Source organism: Phyllostomus discolor, chromosome X, assembly GCF_004126475.2.
Source record: "Phyllostomus discolor isolate MPI-MPIP mPhyDis1 chromosome X, mPhyDis1.pri.v3, whole genome shotgun sequence".
Lineage (NCBI taxonomy): Eukaryota > Metazoa > Chordata > Mammalia > Chiroptera > Phyllostomidae > Phyllostomus > Phyllostomus discolor.
In genome coordinates this window covers 31,424,698-31,442,257 of record NC_050198.1, presented here as the reverse complement: position 1 = coordinate 31,442,257, position 17,560 = coordinate 31,424,698, and the positions used below count along the sequence as shown (strand labels likewise).

The 17,560-nt window shown below is 40.8% G+C and overlaps 1 protein-coding gene and 1 non-coding gene across 3 annotated transcripts in view; both read left to right on the top strand.

Moving 5' to 3' along the window:
* SYN1 (synapsin I) overlaps positions 1-17,560 on the top strand; it is a 48,614-nt gene that overhangs the window by 1,287 nt on the left and 29,767 nt on the right. For both annotated transcript variants that reach the window (XM_028522502.2, XM_028522503.2), the window contains exons 2-5: positions 7,617-7,674; positions 7,777-7,868; positions 10,230-10,386; positions 10,554-10,643. In XM_028522502.2, the coding sequence (XP_028378303.1) occupies positions 7,617-7,674; positions 7,777-7,868; positions 10,230-10,386; positions 10,554-10,643 (397 nt within the window). The remainder of the gene's footprint in view (positions 1-7,616; positions 7,675-7,776; positions 7,869-10,229; positions 10,387-10,553; positions 10,644-17,560) is intronic.
* LOC114505914 lies at positions 12,754-12,939 on the top strand. Its single transcript, XR_003685363.1, has one exon. It is a non-coding gene; the product is annotated as a U2 spliceosomal RNA (small nuclear RNA).

Genomic DNA, 17,560 nt, shown 5'->3' with positions numbered 1-17,560 from the left:
TGTGTCCAACCCCAGGCCCCTTCTCCAAGGACCTATTTCTCAAAAAACCTAGAAAGCATTTATTAAATGCTTGTTATATGCCCCATCCCTAAACCCCTTTCTCAAACATACCATTTTCCTCAAATGAGTTCCAAGAACATTTTGAACCTTCTCTGTGTGACTCATCTTCAGACTCTCTTCCCCAAATCCTTTTCCTACAATGGATCTAGAAGGCATTTATTGAGTGCCTCTTTTATCCTCCATTTTCAAGCTACTCTTTCAAAGATCTTTTCTTTGGTAGACCCACCTAGCTCTTATCCACTGCCTACTGTGTGAGCTTTCTCTAAAGACTCTTTCCTCCAGCGTATTCAGGAAGCATTTATTGAGGGTCTACTGTTTACCCCATCCTCAAACCCTTTCCCCAATGTCTTTCCTTCAGTGACTTCAGTCTGCATGTATTGAGCACCTTCTGCATTATCCAAACTTCAACCCTTTCCCTAAAGGCCTTTGCCTCCAATTAATACAGTAATCAGATACCCAGCACTGTGTGCACCATTTCAATCCCTTTTTCCAAAGACCTTATCTTTTTAATCACTCCTTGGAGCATTTGTGGAGCATCTGCTGTGCGCCTGATTTGGTGCCTTTTCCACAAAAGTCTTTCCTCTCCTTGGCTGGAGGATCAAGCTTGCATAGATCAAGTTTCTGCATCTTCAATCCCCTTACCCCAAAGATTTTCCTCCAGTTGATTATATGCCCATTGCTAGTCCCCCCCCCCCCAAATATCTTTTCTTTGAATGGATTCAGTGTGCATTTATTTCCTGTCAGACAGCCAATTCTAATTACCTTCCCCCAAAAAACTTTTCCTCCAATGGCTCCTGCAAACATATATGGAGTAACTTCTGTATGCTATATGTTCACACCTCCTCCCCAAAGTCCTTTTTCTTTTAGTGGTTCCAGTGAGCATTCCTCCATTACCCATAGGAGAACCTGCATGAATCATAAAACCTCTCTCCAGGGTCCTTCCTTTGATAAGTCTAGAGCCTAATTTATAAGGGTCTACTTTTCTTCTACTCCCTTCAGTGTCTTTAGGATTCCCTCTTCCACTCTTAAGTCTATACCCCAAAGGGTCTTCCTTCTATTTAAGCCACTAAACGTGTATTGAGCACCTACTATGTAAAAGTCATTCTAAGTCTGGAGGTTCTGGCACTGTCTCAAGTGCTCCCTCCCGAGGGGTCTACTTTAGTCTAAATATATTGAGTACCATTTCTTTACTGGTTAGACAACCATTCCCTACCTCAGCAGCCTTTATATTCAGAACCATTTATTCATTCTACAGATATTAATTACATACTTTTCATGTGTCAGAGGGTGGGAGGCATTCATTAAGCACTACTATATACTAGGGCAACCCCTCCTTCAGTTCTTCTTCCTTCTAATCCTAACCATAAGCTGGATTCTCTATAGCTTTTTCTCCACCTAACACCATGGTTTTTTAAAGGACATTTATTATATACTACTAATAACCCCTTATTCATTATTTCTTCTCCTCCCCCTCTTGTAGCCCTAGTACCCCTTCAACAATCTTCATCCTGTCTTCCACACTACACAATCCTGAAAGCTCTTAATGTGCACCTACTGTATTCTGGCCAGGTTCCCTCCCCCACTTAGCAGCCATCTTCCCAACTGCCACATTCCCCAAAGAATCCAAAAAGCATTTATTAATCTCTCACTGTATTCTGTTCAAACAACCATATTCCCATTCCTGCAGCAGGCTCTTCTAGTCTTTTCTGCAACAATCCATAAAGCATTTGTTGAACACATGCTACAATTCCTTCACCAACACCCACTCACACAGATGCCATCTTCCTGGCTAAATTTGCTCCATTGACGTCAACAAACCTTCAAGAGGCCCCCTCTGAATACTGGTAACCACCTTCTTTTAGACTTTCCTTCTCCACGCTGACTCTCCAGGCAAATGCTATGCTCCTTTTTTCTTCATTCTGGCAAGCTACCTTAATTACCTACTGAATATTGACAAGACTCTTCCCCTTTCCATAATCATAACTCCAGTGTTTTCCATTTTTCTTCTAATTTGTCCAGCAAGCATTTATTGAGAACCTGCTGAATTCAGTGAAATATTCTTCTCTTCCCCTTCTGCATTCCAGAAACGACCCCCCTTTATCCCAGCAGCTGCTCCAGTCTTCTTCCAGTCAATCTAGCAAATATTTATTTAGTACCTACTACAGGTGAAGTAGGATGGATAAAGGGAGAGAGCCTTGTACACCAGGCTTAATGTGTGGAACACAGACCTTTACATCACCAACTTGCAGACATTCAGAACTACACAAGTTTCAGTGACCTCAGCCTGGAATAAAGGAGGAGTTGTGCAAACTCTAATGGATTGTACACCTAAGTACAATCTGACACCTTTCCCACCAAACCTTACCACTCTCATTCCTTTTTGAGTCTTGAGTCCTCCATGATTTAAAGTTGCAAACTCTGAGTTGAGATTCATCTTTCCTTTTTGGAGATAATTTAGTCAAGTATTTTCCAAACTGTGGACTACCTATTGCCAGCATTTCACTTGCTTCATGAAGTAGAATAATGAAAATAGAAAATAACAGGGTATATTGCACATCATAAGTAGAATTATTATTTAGCAAAAGTGTTACTCCAATAAGAAATATAATTAATAATATGTGACATATATTATATATGACATATACTATAATAATAAATTTACTATATAATGGGTTAATTGTATATAATATATATTTGTGTGGTTTTCTTCATGAAATGGAATAAAATAGAATAGGAAATTTCAGACTCTACTGCACATAGTAAAGATAATTATTTACTGAAACTTTCATTCTAATTATATATGTACATTTAAACACATTCTACTATACATTATAGATACATCTACACATAATATGCAATATACCATATACTGTATGTTATATATTATATAAGACAACCTATATTATATTTGCTTTATAACATATTATGTGCGTCTTATATAACAAATATGTATAGGGTGGGTTATTATGTAAATATGTATTTAGTGGGTTATATAAACTATATTTTTTATTGTGGCTTCTTTTCTGGGACTTCCCTGGAAGCAGACCTTGAGACTTTGAGATTTGCATGCAGATTTCTTGGGGAGAGCTCTGAGGAACAACTCCTGTTGCGGGGGAAGTGGGGGGAAGCAAGAGTTGGCAGAAGGAAAGGTTGAGCTATGATGCAGCCACAACAGAGGCCTCGGCCAATCCTCTGGGGAGCTGGGAGGACCCTCCAGAGTTATCCCAATGGAGTTGGGGGAGCCATGTTTCTGAATTCCTGCATCAGTCAGTCATTGACCGCAGGCTTCCTCCTGGGAGGAGAAACAATCTTGGGGAAGGCAAATTTGTGGTACAGAGGGCAATTCTCAGGGTGGAACAGCATTGTGAAGCTTCAGCAGTAGCTGTTTCCAGAAGTTGGGGGATAGATGTGAAGGCATATGCCCACCCCCTGTACTGCTCAGATTTACTTCCTTAGAGTAAGTTCATCCCATCTGGGAACACCTCTTCCAGGACTGTAATTGGCCTTGTTTTCTGGTGGTAACTTGAAAGAGCATGGTTAGTGGGATGAACTACAGCCTCCACTGACACAGTTAATAAATGTGGCATAAATAAATGATATGCATTGTCTTCTATACATTCTAGATTCTCCTTACCCTCAGCTAGCACCTCTCTTGGTTTCAGTAGCTTACCTGGTTCATGATCCATTCTCTCATCCTTGAGAGATCCCTGAGCCCTTGGTCCCCATGCTGTCCTCAGGCTGTGGCTGGTGTTCTTGTCCACTTGCCATCAAAGTTGAGCAAGGAGTACCAACGGATACCCAAGTACATCACTTGGGTGCCTCTCTGCCCCCACTATGTAACAGCAGCCCTGCCTCCTCCTGATGATCAGGGCCATGTACCCCTGCCCAGACAGTGACTCTTCTTCATGTCCATTGGCATGTGAAACCTGAAGTGTCCAGGTAGCACTCAAAGCTTAGAATGTAATGGGATTCTTGCTGTGTCCCCTGGTAGCAGTGTTCCCCCTTGGAGAACCAGGACCTCTAACCTTGCAGAGCTCTGAGGAAACAGGAAGCACACATTCCAAAAGTGGATCACTGGGATTGATGGTAAGCTGGGCCACTCCTACTTTTCACCTCTGGGTCCCCAGACCCATGTATTTTACATATTACAAATGAAGCACAAATGATGGTCATTGATTTAGGGTGTATACTGGGTTTTGAGGATGGTGCTCCGTTCTTGCATGGTATTACCTCTAAGCTGGGGTCTTAGCTGTGGTTGCAAGAAGTTTCATGACTCTTTCAGGCCAGCAGCTTCTGGGTGGTGAGGTATATAAGGTCATCTGTTGATTCCATGGTCATGGGCCCACTTTTGCACCTCCTTTCCTGTTTGATACAAGGTTATGTGGGATCCCATACTGGTGGAACACACACTGTGTAAGCCCTTGGTCAGTGATGCTGGCTAAGGTCCTGCAGTCAAGAAAGGCAAACTCATACATAAAACATTCCAGTCAAAATTAATATTACTCTTTCCAGGGTGGGGGAGGCCACAAAGTAGCTGTTTTTTAAAACTTTTTAAAAATATTTTATTAATTTGTATTTAGAGAGGGGAAGGGAGGGAGAGAGGAAGAGAAACATCAATGTGTGGTTGCCTCTTGCACACCCCCTACTAGGGATCTGGCCTGCAACCCAGGCATGTGCCCTGACTGGGAATCAAAACTGTGACTGTTTGGTTCACAGCCCGTGCTCAATCCACTGAGCTACACCAGCCAGGGCGCTGGTTGTTTTTTTTGTTTGTTTGTTTGTTTTTGTTTTTTTTGAGAAATGGTCCATGTCAGAGACTCACTATTGGTCTCTGTTGCCAGCAGGTTGAACATTCTGCAGTGATTCTGTAAGCTTCTACATATAGCTTCTATCTCTGTTACTCTTGCCACTTCATAGATGTGCCTATCTGCCAGCACTGGGGTGACTAAATCAAAAGCCTGGCTGGCATCATCTGGCTGACTCATTCTGTCTACCTGGTTGCCTAGTGCCACTTTCATGGTGGATGATGTCTGGTGGGTGTTAACATAGAATAGAAAGATCTTTGGTCTTCATTGTACTTCACCTCCACTCCTATATGTCCACCCACACTTTTGTGTCCCAGACTTCCTTGTTCTAATTTTCCAATATGTTTCTTTCAAAGCCTCTGACAATTCAGCCAAGCCATTCAGTGAATATATATTCTAATCACGGGCCACTTCTCTTTCCTCACAAAGTAGATGGCCAGGTGTACAGCTCAAAGCTTTGCCCATTGGAAGCTCTGGCACGGCTTTCAAGACCTCTCTGAATGGGGCTACAGGTTAGCCACTGTCCATTTTTGGCTTCCACTCACACACCAAGGCAATCCGTTTATGAAGCAACCTTAGGCTTTTTCTCCCTTTATCCACTGGTTGTAAGGAGTCCCTTTAAGTGATCTGAGGGAAACACTAGCACAATAGTGTTGATGACAGACATGGGCATCTGGGTTACCTGCTCAGGAAGCTTGGTTGTTCCTATTTGGGGTCAATCCTGGCTGCTGGACCTGTCTGACTTTATTAATTGGCATGCCTAGCAGAATGTAGCTTGTAATGGACATTTCTTGATGCGAAGTTACTTGGTACCCCATGGTCAAGCATTCTGTCTCTATTTGGGGCCCAGTACTACACCAAGATTTGTTTCTCAAAAGGTATGTAATTCTCTGATGCAGATGGCATGGCCTTGCTCTAAAACCTCAGGGGCCTGCCACTCAAGCTTCTCTTAAGCTCTATACTGCATCTTTTCCCACTATTGACACATCCAGTATCACAGGAGCTGCTGGATCATATGGCCTGAGTGGCAGGACTGCTTGCATCATGTCCCAGACCTGTTGCAGAACACTTTGAGTCAACACAGCATGTCAGGGGCTATCTGTGCTCTGCCCCTGACAAATGATGGTTCCTCATTGCCTGGTAGCTGCTGGGTGACTCAGCTCCAGAATGGTATTAGAGTCTTCTTTGTGGCTTGACTTCTCTGGTCCACTGTTTTAGGTTAGGTTCTCTGGAAACAAGTTTGGAAGCGGAAATTTGCATGCATGAGGCTTATTGCAGAGTGCCTTTGGGATCAACACCTGTAAGGAGAGCAGGGTTGGACAGAGGGAGAAACTGGTCCAGTGGTTGCATCAGAGGCCTTAGCTAACCCTAGGGGGAGCTCTGGGTTTGGGATGATTCTTCAAAGTCAGCCTATATTGAGGCAAAGAAGCTGGCCTTTGTACTCATTCAGACCAGGTATAGGTCATGGGCTGCCTGAGTATTTGTAACCCTGGCTAAGGCAGTTCCCTGTGACATAAGACAATTTCCAGTGGGACACAGCCATGAGCTGTCAGCAGCTAACATTCAGGGTGCACTGGCCTTGAAGAGAAGATCTGACCAGAGTACCCACTACACTTATGATCAAAAAAGTTTGAAAAATAGTGATATAATTTGCAGTTACCATTTTATAAATAAAAAATACACAGGTCTTTAAAAGATTTTCTTCCAACACTAGTAAGGGTTCAGTGTCAGTAATGGAGTGAGTGTGTGGTGTGTGTGTGTGTGTAGAGAGAGAGAGAGAGTGAGAGAGAGGAGTAAATAACTGTGTTTGAGGTCTTTGGGGTATATTAGTCAACTCACAAGAGCCCATTTGTGCTATGTGTATGTGTCATAGACCCTGATTGTGTGCATGTAGGTGACCTGAAGAGTGGCTTGTCCCCTCACCCCCTTCTATGAGAAAAATTTATTGGGAATAAGCTTCTGTCTGTGGAGAAGGTTATCAGGTAGGAAATCCTGGGTCTGGGGGATGAGGCCACTGTAAACCTAGCTCAGTGTGGGGTGGACTTAGGGATAGTATTATAGCAGTTTATGATGTGCCTACTGCTGCTCCTACCCCTCTTCCCTCTTATCATTTCTACTCATCCACAGATGCATTCTTTCCCACCCCCATCATTGCAGTCTCCAGCTTCTGTAGAACCACCACCAGCCTGCACCCCTCAATCTGTCTCTCCTTTTCTGATACCTATCCTACCCATGGCTGTTCTGTCCCTCACAGCACATAACTATATGTAATGAATGTGCTCCTCTTTGGGAAAAGGCCAGAGAGCTGGGATATGCTTCAGGCCGTACAAGCAGATAGAGGCACTGAGACATACCCAGGCACACTTCATATATTTGTATCTAAGGTTCTTTGCCATTTAAAAACCTGCAAGTAATTTCAAAGTATCTTACAGTTTACAAAGCACTCCTCATTTTCTGAAGCTTTCCCAAAATATTTACAGTAGCAGTGTGACAAGCAGACCATACTCTAGAAAATACCTGCTCTCTGGGGTTTAAGGACTTATTTTAAACTTTGCAATATTCTTTGACATTTATACACCTCCATGAGGATTACTTTATTGTTTCCTTCATGTTCACAAAGCACTTTTTAAGTTTTCAAAGCACTTCAACAATCATAAATCACTTTATGGGCAAAGGCGTGAAAGGAGTGGCTTAGGCTTTGTCTTCCTGAGATTTTAGCATTAATGGATATACTCTTCTTTTCCTCTACAGGGCAAAATACTTCAAAGGAAAGAAGATCCATGGGGAAATTGACATTAAAGTAGAACAGGTTAGTTGGAGCAGGTGGACCTGGGGATCAACTGTCCAGATAGCAGACTAAGTGGTCATTTTTGTGTGATATGAGTGAATTGCTGAGTTTTTTCCTTTGCAGGCTGAATTCTCGGATCTCAACCTCGTGGCTCATGCCAATGGCGGATTCTCTGTGGATATGGAAGTTCTTCGGAATGGGGTGAAGGTTGTGCGGTGAGTATTAAAAGGGCAACTTAGTGTTATAGGAGAGGCATAAGGACTCCCTTAGATCTGAAGGAGAATCTCCACCTCTGCACCTGTCCTTCTGTGAGCAAGAACTTAGGCCCATAATAATCGCTGAGCTATGGAAGCAACATAAGTGTCCATTGATGGAGAAATGGATAAAGAAGATGTGATACATATGTATGTACCTACAAATGTACACACACATGTGTATGTCTATATATATGTCTATATATGTATATCCACATATACATAAACACACATATGTGTGCATATATATATATATATAGAGAGAGAGAGAGAGTCTGTCCAGAAGCTTCCAGCCATGTAATATGAAAAATAGAGACACTTATTGAAGAAGATACAAGGTACAAGAAACATTGTACATAGGACAATGACACCTCACTCCACTTCAAAGTAGGCCACTTGGGACCTCACACAGTTCTTACAGTCACCATCAGCTGCACCGTTGTATCTTCCTGAATCTCACTGACAGTCTGAAATCTCTTCCCTTTGAAAGGTGATTTTAGTTTTGGGAAAAGCCAGAAGTCACAGGGTGCCAAATCTGGGCTGTAGTGGGACTGAGTCACCTGGGTGATTTGATGTTTCACAAAAAAACTCTGCATGAGACGTGATGCACGAGCAGGAACATTATCATGATGAAGCTGCCAGTCACCAGTTGCTCATATCTTCGGCCTTCTGAAACATCCAACTAGTTTCTGTGGAGGAATGTTCAGGCTTAATGCAAAATATGATGCAGATTTGTTGCTCTACTTACTCAATCATTTTGAATGTGATGGCCACACAGTAGAAATGCTCACTGAACAGCATCTAGCACCCCCATGGACTAGTACAGTGTAGCCGTCACTGTTCAGACATATGCATGCCAGTCCACTCTCTTGGCTGCTAGGTTACACTGATGTCACACAAACCGTTCTTGTTATACTAACAATAGTTGGACTTTTTCCAGACAGACCTCATATACACATACACATACACACACAATGGGATATCATTCAGTCATGGGAGAGAAGGAAATCCTACCATTTGTGACACCATGGATGAACCTTGAGGATATTATCCTAAGTGAGATAAATCAGACCGAAAAAGACAAGTACTGTATGACATCACTTATATGTAGAATTTTAAAAAGCCAAACTCATAAGAAACAGAGAGTTAAAATGGTCATTACCAATGGTTTGAAGCTGGAAGAATATGAGAGATGTTATTTAAGGATATGAACTTGCAACTGGTAGATAAATGCGTCCTAGAGATTTAATGTACAGTATAGTGAATATTGATAACAATGTTGTATCATAATCATCAAACATGCTAAGAGACTAGATATCAATTATTCTGCCACAAAAATGAAATAATTATATGACATACTGGACATGCTAACTATTGCTACAGTGACAATCATATTACAATATATAAATATATCAACTCAATGTGTCAATCATATATCTTAAATTTATACAATGTTATGTGTCAAGTATATTTTTATTTTTAATAACTTAGGCACAGAATGTGGAATATACTTCTTTTCTGAAGAAGAGTCAGGATCCCAGCAGACCACAAACCAAACATTTCAGTTATTTATTCAACAATATTTCCTGAGCATCTACTGTATACCAGGTGCTGCTCCACATTTTGCCTTCAACAAACATTTATTGAGCACCTATTGTATGGCAGGCCCTGTTATGTGTGCTGAAAATCTGGCAGTGATCAAAACAGACCCCCCAAAAATACCCACAAAATCCCTGTGCCCTCATGAAGCTTACTTTCTATTGTGTGGGATACACACAATAAACAAATAAATTACAAAATGTAAAAGTGCTAAGAAAAAATACATAGCAGGAAAGGGATTGTTGGCTGGTGGAGAGATCTGCAATTTGGATAAGGTAGATCATTAGTGTAAGAGACATTTGAGGAAAGACCTGAAGGAAGTGAAGGAGAGCTACATGCAGGGATCTAGGGGGGAAATGTTTCAGGCAGAGGAAACAGCCTATGTAAAGACTCTGAAGTTGGAATTTATTCTGGGCAGCTTCCTTTGAGGACAGCTAGTTGTCTGAGAGGTTGTGACTAGAGAACTGTCAGAGCTGAGTAGGTAAGCTGGAAGCTGACCTTGGTGAGGAGAGGAGCATGTAGGGAAGTCTTAAGGCGGTCACCAGATGGGGAAAGGTTAGAAAGGGTGTTTGTGTGGGAGGAAACAACTTGTGTATATGTGCTGAGGTGAGAAACCACTTTACAATTTCTAGGTGCTGTGGAGATATGGAATCTTGCTCTTTGTTCTAAGGGTGGTGGGAAGCTTCTAGGGGGATCCTCAACAATCCTACCCCTGCGCCCCAGGTCTTTGAAGCCGGACTTTGTGCTGATTCGTCAGCATGCCTTCAGCATGGCCCGGAATGGAGACTACCGCAGTTTGGTCATTGGGCTGCAGTATGCTGGAATCCCCAGTGTTAATTCTTTGCATTCTGTCTACAACTTCTGTGACAAGCCCTGGGTGGTAAGTGACAAGAAAGGTGTTATTGGCAGAGGGAATATCTCATGCATGCAAGTAGCTCAAAATCACTGTGATTTTTGGGAACTGAACAAGTTTGGAAGCTTGAACCCCCAGATTGGAGACTCCCTCAAGTGAAGGACTTGCTGACCTATCTCTCCTGGCTCTCATAGTTTGCCCAGATGGTTCGACTGCACAAGAAACTGGGGACAGAGGAATTCCCTCTAATCAATCAGACCTTCTATCCCAATCACAAAGAGATGGTGAGTCTGGGGGAAATAGAGTGGGCAGGAGGGAAAAGCATTATGCCTACTGCAATATTACTACCAATGGATGTGTCACCAATGGTACACTGTCAGAGAGCACAAGTGGCATGTGCATGTGAAGAGGGAAGTTGCTTTGCAACGTGTTTATTCCATGTGTGTATTCATACCATGAATTTACTTACCTGATTAAAAGTGTGTTTTAAATCATTGATCCTGTTACATATGGTATCTGCACTCATGAGTACTAAAAATTGATTTCTAATACAAATTAACACAACTAATATAATGAATCTGATTATATTACATATAGAAAGTAAGTTATTGTTGCTAACTAACATTATCAAATATTCATCTTGATAGAAATGTTACCAATGTTTCAAATTAGGACTGGCAATAGAAATTATTACTAGTAATGTTATGAATTAAATTGCTTACAAATACCAACTGAACTGTTGGTTACTATTATCATAAAATATAATCATTAACATTACAATTTATCACCAATACTGTAAATTATTATTACTGATGTAAATTATTAATACTAATGTTATATATTAAATTATGGTTCCTAATGGAAATTGAATAATTATAACTAGTATCATCAAATATTATAACTATTATTACAATTATGAATATTATAAATTATGCTCTAATATAAATTATAAGTTCCTGTTTTGAATTATATTATGCTTAATAATACAGATTATATTATTACTAATATCATCAAATATTATAATTAACATTATAATTTATTACCAGTTTACAAACTAAGATTATCAAAATAAGCAATTAGTATCTATGTTGTGAATCAAGTTATAATTACTAAAATAGCCCTGGCTGGTGTGGCTCAGTAGATTGAGCACTAGACTGTAAAGCAAAGGGTCACCAGTTCAAAGCCTAGTAAGGGCACATGGCTGGGTTGCAGGCTCAGTCCGCAGTAGGGGGCTCGTGAGAAGCAACCACACATGGATGTTTCTCTTCCTTTCTTTCTCCCTCCCTTCCCCTCTTTCTAAAAATAAATAAATAAAATCCTTATTAAAAAGTTATAATTACTAAAATAAATTAAAGTGCTCTGGCTGGTGTGGCTCAGTGGACTGAGCACCAGCCTGTGAACTAAAGGGTCACTGATTCGATTTCCAGTCAGGGCATATGCCTGGGTTGCCAGCCAGTTCCCCAGTAGGGGACACATGAGAGGCAACCACACATTCATGTTTCTCTCCTTCTCTTTCTCCCTCCCTTCCCCTCTCCCTAAAAATAAAATAAATAAAATCTTTAAAATAAGTTAAACTATTAGTAAAAAATTGTAAAATATTTTATAGATTATTGTTAATGTTACAAATTAAGGTTACTAATATAAATTCTGAATAACTATGTTTTGAATTAAATTATAGTTTCTAATAGAAATCATGAATATGGTTTACATTTAAATTGTTATTATAAATAATTACTAATATTAAAGTTATGATTACTAATATAAATTATAAGTACCACAGTTATGAATCAAAATTTAGTTACAAATAAAAATTGTTCACCATTACTAATGCTGTCAAACTTTAAAACAAATTTTTAAAAAGATTTTATTTATTTTATTTTTAGGGAGAGGGGAAGGGAGAGAGAAAGAGGGAGAGGAACATGAATGTGTGGTTTCTTCTCATGTGCCCCCTACTGGGGACCTGGCCTGCAACCCAGGCATGTGCCTTAGACTGGGAGTTGAACCAGTGATGCTTGGTTCACAGGCGCTCAATACACTGAACCACACCAGCTAGGGCTAAAACTAATTTTTTAAAAAAATTAGCAATATTACAAATTATGTTTGCTTGTATAAATAATCATCATTAGTTTTATGAATTAAATTACAATTAAGTATCAGTATTGACCCAACATTACCAACTTGGTTAAATAACATTGGCATTATTATTAAAAATTCTTACCAATATTACAAATTATGGTCACTGATATAAATTCACAGTCTTATAAATTAAGTTTACTTACAGGTGAAGATCAAATCACTAGTTCTAAGAAAACCTGATTTGTTTATCATTATAATGATAATTCCATATTCTTTAAAAGACAGTATAGCTGACTATGATTAAGAATGTGGACTCTGATCATTCTTGGCCTTTTGGCTAAGATCAAATATAGAGATATATTCTTATCAGTTTAACATCTGTCCTCTATCCAAGGACAACATATTAAATGCATTTTTAGAGCAGGGATATAGACTAGGAGCTCACCCCATCCATGCAGCTCATCAACCCAGTATTGCAGTACCTCTGGGAATGGTGCACCCCCTTGGGGACAAAAAGGAAAATAAAAGAACATGGATTCTGTAGCTAGAATTTCTGTATGGGAAACCTAGCTCTGCAATTTATTAGCTTCCTAACATAGGAAACAATGGATTGTGCCTCAGTTTACTCATCTGCAAAATATGGGTAGTAATACTCCTGAATCATAGAGTTGATGTGAGAATTAAATTATTTAATTAATGAAAGTGATTAGGACAGTGCATCTGTCATATATTAACATATAGTACCTCAGTGTTGACAAAGTTCCCTTTCATTTCTAGTTGATTTTTTTTTCATCAAAGGACAAATTGAACTTTGTTAAATGCTTTTTCTGTGTTTATTGATATGGTCATGTGGGTTTTGTCCTTTATTCTATGAATATGGTATTTACATTAATTGATTTTCATGCAAGTTGAGTCACACTTGCATTCCTTGGCCAAATCATTTAATCTGGTACATAACCATTTTTAAAAATACAGACAACTGTAGTTGAACAACAATAAAATAAATTGAAAAATACATATCTTATTGATTATGCTATTACAGTTTTCACAATTTTTCCCCCTTGGCCCCCGTCTACCTGGTACCCCAATTCCCTCCAGCAACCCCCCCTTAGTTCATGTCCATGGGTCATACATATAAGTCATTTGACTTCTCCATTTCCTATACTGTTCTTAACATTCTCCTGTCTATCCTGTAACTACCAATTTGTACTTCTTATTCTCTGTACTTTTTCCCCCATTTTCCCCCTTCTCCCTCCCAGCTGATAATCCTCCAAATGATCTCCATATCTATGATTCTCTTCCTGTTCTGCTTGTTTTCTTAGTTTGTTTTCTGTTCCTGTTCTGCTTGTTTGCTTAGTTTGTTGTTGATAGTTGTTGTTGTTAGATTCAGTTGTTGATAGTTGTGAATTTGTTGCCATTTTAATGTACATAGCTTTGATCTTTTTCTTTTTTAAGATTTTATTTATTTATTTTTTAGAGAGGGGAAGGGAGGGAGAATGAGAGGGAGAGAAATGTCAGTGTGGTTGCCTTTCATGCGCCCTGCTACTGGGGACCTGGCCCTTTTCTTATATAATTCCCTTTAACATTTCATATAATAATGACTTGGTGATGATGAACTCCTTTAGTTTTACCTTGTTTGCAAAGCACTTTATCTGCCCTTCAAATCTATTTTTTAAAGATTTAAAAATTTATTTTATTTTTAGAGAGAGGCCAAGGGAAGGAGAAAGAGAGGGACAGAAACATTAATGTGTGGTTACTTCTCATGTGCCCCCTACTGGGGACCTTGCATGCAACCCAGGCATGTGCCCTGACTGGGAGTCAAACTGGCAACCCTTTGGTTCGTAGGCCAGCACTCAGTCCACTGAGCCACACCAGCCAGGGCTGCCCTTCAATTCTAAATGATAGCTTTGCTGGATAGAGTAATCTAGGTTTAGGTGCTTGCTTTTCATCACTTTGAATACTTCTTGCTAGTCCCTTCCAGCCTGCAAATTATCTTTTGAGAAATCAGCTGACAGTCTTAGGGGAACTCCATTGTAGGTAACTCTCTCTGCTTTTTTCTTGCTGCTTTTAAGATTCTCTCTTTATCTTTAATCTTTGGCATTTCAATTTGATGTGTCTTGGTGTGGGCCTCTTTGGGTCCAACTGGATTGGGACTCCATGTTCCCAGGACTTGTATGTCTATTTCCTTCACCAAATTAGGGAAGTTTTCTTTCATTATTTTTTCATATAAGTCTTTAATTTCTTGCTCATCCTCTTCTCCTTCTGGTGTCCCTATGATTCAGATGTTGGCATGTTTGGAGATGTCCCAGGGGCTTCTTATTCTATTGTTGTTTTTTTGGATTCTTTTTTTTTCTTGCTGTTCTGATTGACTGTTTATTTATTCCTTATGTTCCAAATCATTGAATTGATTATCGGCGTCATCCACTCCACTTTTGTTTCCCTGTAGATTTTTTTAATTACACTTAATGCTACCCTCATTTCTACCTGGGTCTTTTCTATGCTGTTACAGAACACAGTGAGTTCTTTGACCATCCTGATAACCAGTGTTTTCAACTCTACATTTGAGAGGTTGCTTATCTCCGTTTCATTTCTTCTCCAGTTCTTTTCCTGGAGTTTTGTTCTGTTCTTTCATTTAGGCCATGTTTTGTTTCCTCAATTTGGCAGCCTCTCTGGGTTTGTTTCTATGTATTAGGTAGAGCTGTTTTGACTCCTTGTCTTAGTAGTGTGGCCTATTGTAGAAAAGGCACCTGTAAATTGTGTGGGGTGGAGCCTTAGGTAATCACCCAAGTAGGGCAACCTGTTTCCCCACTTTGTGGCTATGTGTGGGGGAGGACTTGGAGAGGGGACAATGCCAGGTCCTGACCCCTGGAGATTGCCTGGGAGGAAGCTATCTCTCGGCACTTGCCCTGTTGCCAGTTACTTCACTTTCTCCCCTTCTCCCCATATGCCACTTTTGCCCTTCTAGCTGTTTCCCTGGTGCTGAATCCTAGAGGGGGTGGGTCTGCGTGAGTCCTAAATCTGTTTTGGGCCCTTTAAGAGGAGTCTCTTGAGAATCCTGAAATTTCTTCCACTGCCCCAACTCCCACTGGTTTTTACAGCCAGAAGTTATGGGGACTTATCTTCCTGGCTCTGGAATCCTGGGCTGGGTGGTCTGGTCTGGGGCTGGGATTGCTTGCTCCTGAGGTACCTTTTCCAATTTTTATCCACCACACATGAATTTAGGACCACCTGTTCTGCTGCCTCCCGGCACCATTCTGCATCCTGGTTCTTCATACCTGTCTGGATAAATGTGGCTTCTTTAAAGCCATGGTTGTCAACTTCTGGCCAAGATGGAGGCATAAGTGGACACATTGTGCCTCCTTGCACAACCAAAATTAAAGACAACAAAATTTTAGAAACAAAAAAACAACCAGAACAGACAGAAAATTGAACCGTACGGAAGTCCCAACAACCATTCATCCAGACTAGTAAGAGGGGCTGAGTTGCGACCCGGCGAGAGGGGTCACAGCAGGGAAAAGCGGTGGCTGGCAGACCCTGGGCACAGGCATGGGGAGGCAACAAGCAGACCCAGTGAGATGTACTAGGCAGCTGACTGTCTGCAGTCACCCATTCGAGTGCAGATAAACCAGGTGAAAACAAGTAGCGAGACAGACCGTGCAACCCAGGGCCCCAGTGCTGGGAAATAAAGCTGAAAAGCACTGATTGAAAACACTTATGGAGGTTGAGGTGCCGGGAGACACTCCCAGCCTCACAGGAGAGTTCATTGGAGAGACCCACAGGGTCCTAGAATGTACACAAGCCCACCCACCCAGGAACCAGCACCAGAAGGGCCCAATTTGCTTGTGGGAAGTGGCAGAGGGGGCTGAAATCTGACAGAGAGAGGAGGAAGCACCATTGCTCCCTCTCTGACCCCATCCTCACATACAGCATCACAACCCAGCCACTGGGTTGCCCCACCCTGGTGAACACCTAAGGCTCTGCCCCTCACTACATAACAGGCACAACCAGACCAAAAATAAATAAATAATTTAAAAAGAATGGATCAAATGGAAGAACAAATCAAAGCCCCAAAGCTAATACTTTTAAGTGACCAAGAGATACCCAACCTATCAGATGCACAGTTCAAAGCACTGGTGATCAGGATGCTCACAGAACTGGTTGAATTTGGTCACAAATTAGATGAAAAAAATGAAAGCTACACTAAGTGAAACGAAGAAAGATGCACAGGGAACCAGTAGTGATGGAAAGAAAACTGGGTCTCAAATCAATAGAGTGGACCAGAAGGAAGAAAGAAACAACCAAACAGAAAAGAATGAAGAAACAAGAATTCAAAAAAATGAGGAGAGGCTTAGGAACCTCCAGGACATCTTGAAACGTTCCAACATCTGAATTATAGGGGTACCAGAAGGAGAAGAGGAAGAGCAACAAGTGGAAACGTTATTTGAACAAATAATACAGAACTTCCCCAATCTGGCAAAGGAAATAGACTTCCAGGAAGTCCAGGAAGCCCAGAGAGTCCTAAAGAAGTTGGACCCAAGGAGGGACACACCAAGGCACATCATAATTACATTACCCAGGATTAAAATGAAGGAGAGAATTCTAGAAGCAGCAAGACATAAGGGGACAGTCACCTACAAAGGAGTTCCCATCAGACTGTCAGCTGATTTCTCAAAAGAGACCTTACAGGCAAGAAGGGGCTGGAAAGAAGTATTCCAAGTCACAAAAGGCAAGGACCTACATCCAAGATTGCTCTATCCAGCAAAGCTTTCATTTAGAATGGAAGGGCAGATAAAGTGCTTCTCAGATAAGGCCAAGTTAAAGGAGTTCATCATCACCAAGCCCTTATTTTAGGAAATGTTAAAGGGACTTATCTAAGAAAAAGAAGATGATCAAAACTATGAACAGTAAAATGACCACAGACTCACAGTTATTAACAACCACATCTAAAACAAAAGCAAACTAAGCAAACAACTAGAACAGGAACAGAACCACAGAAATGGAGATCACATGGAGGGATAGCAACAGGGGAGTGGGAGGAGGAGAGAGGGGGGAAAAGGTACAGAGAATAAGTAGCATAGATGGTAGGTAGAAAATAGGGGGAGGGCAAGTATAGTATGGGAAATGT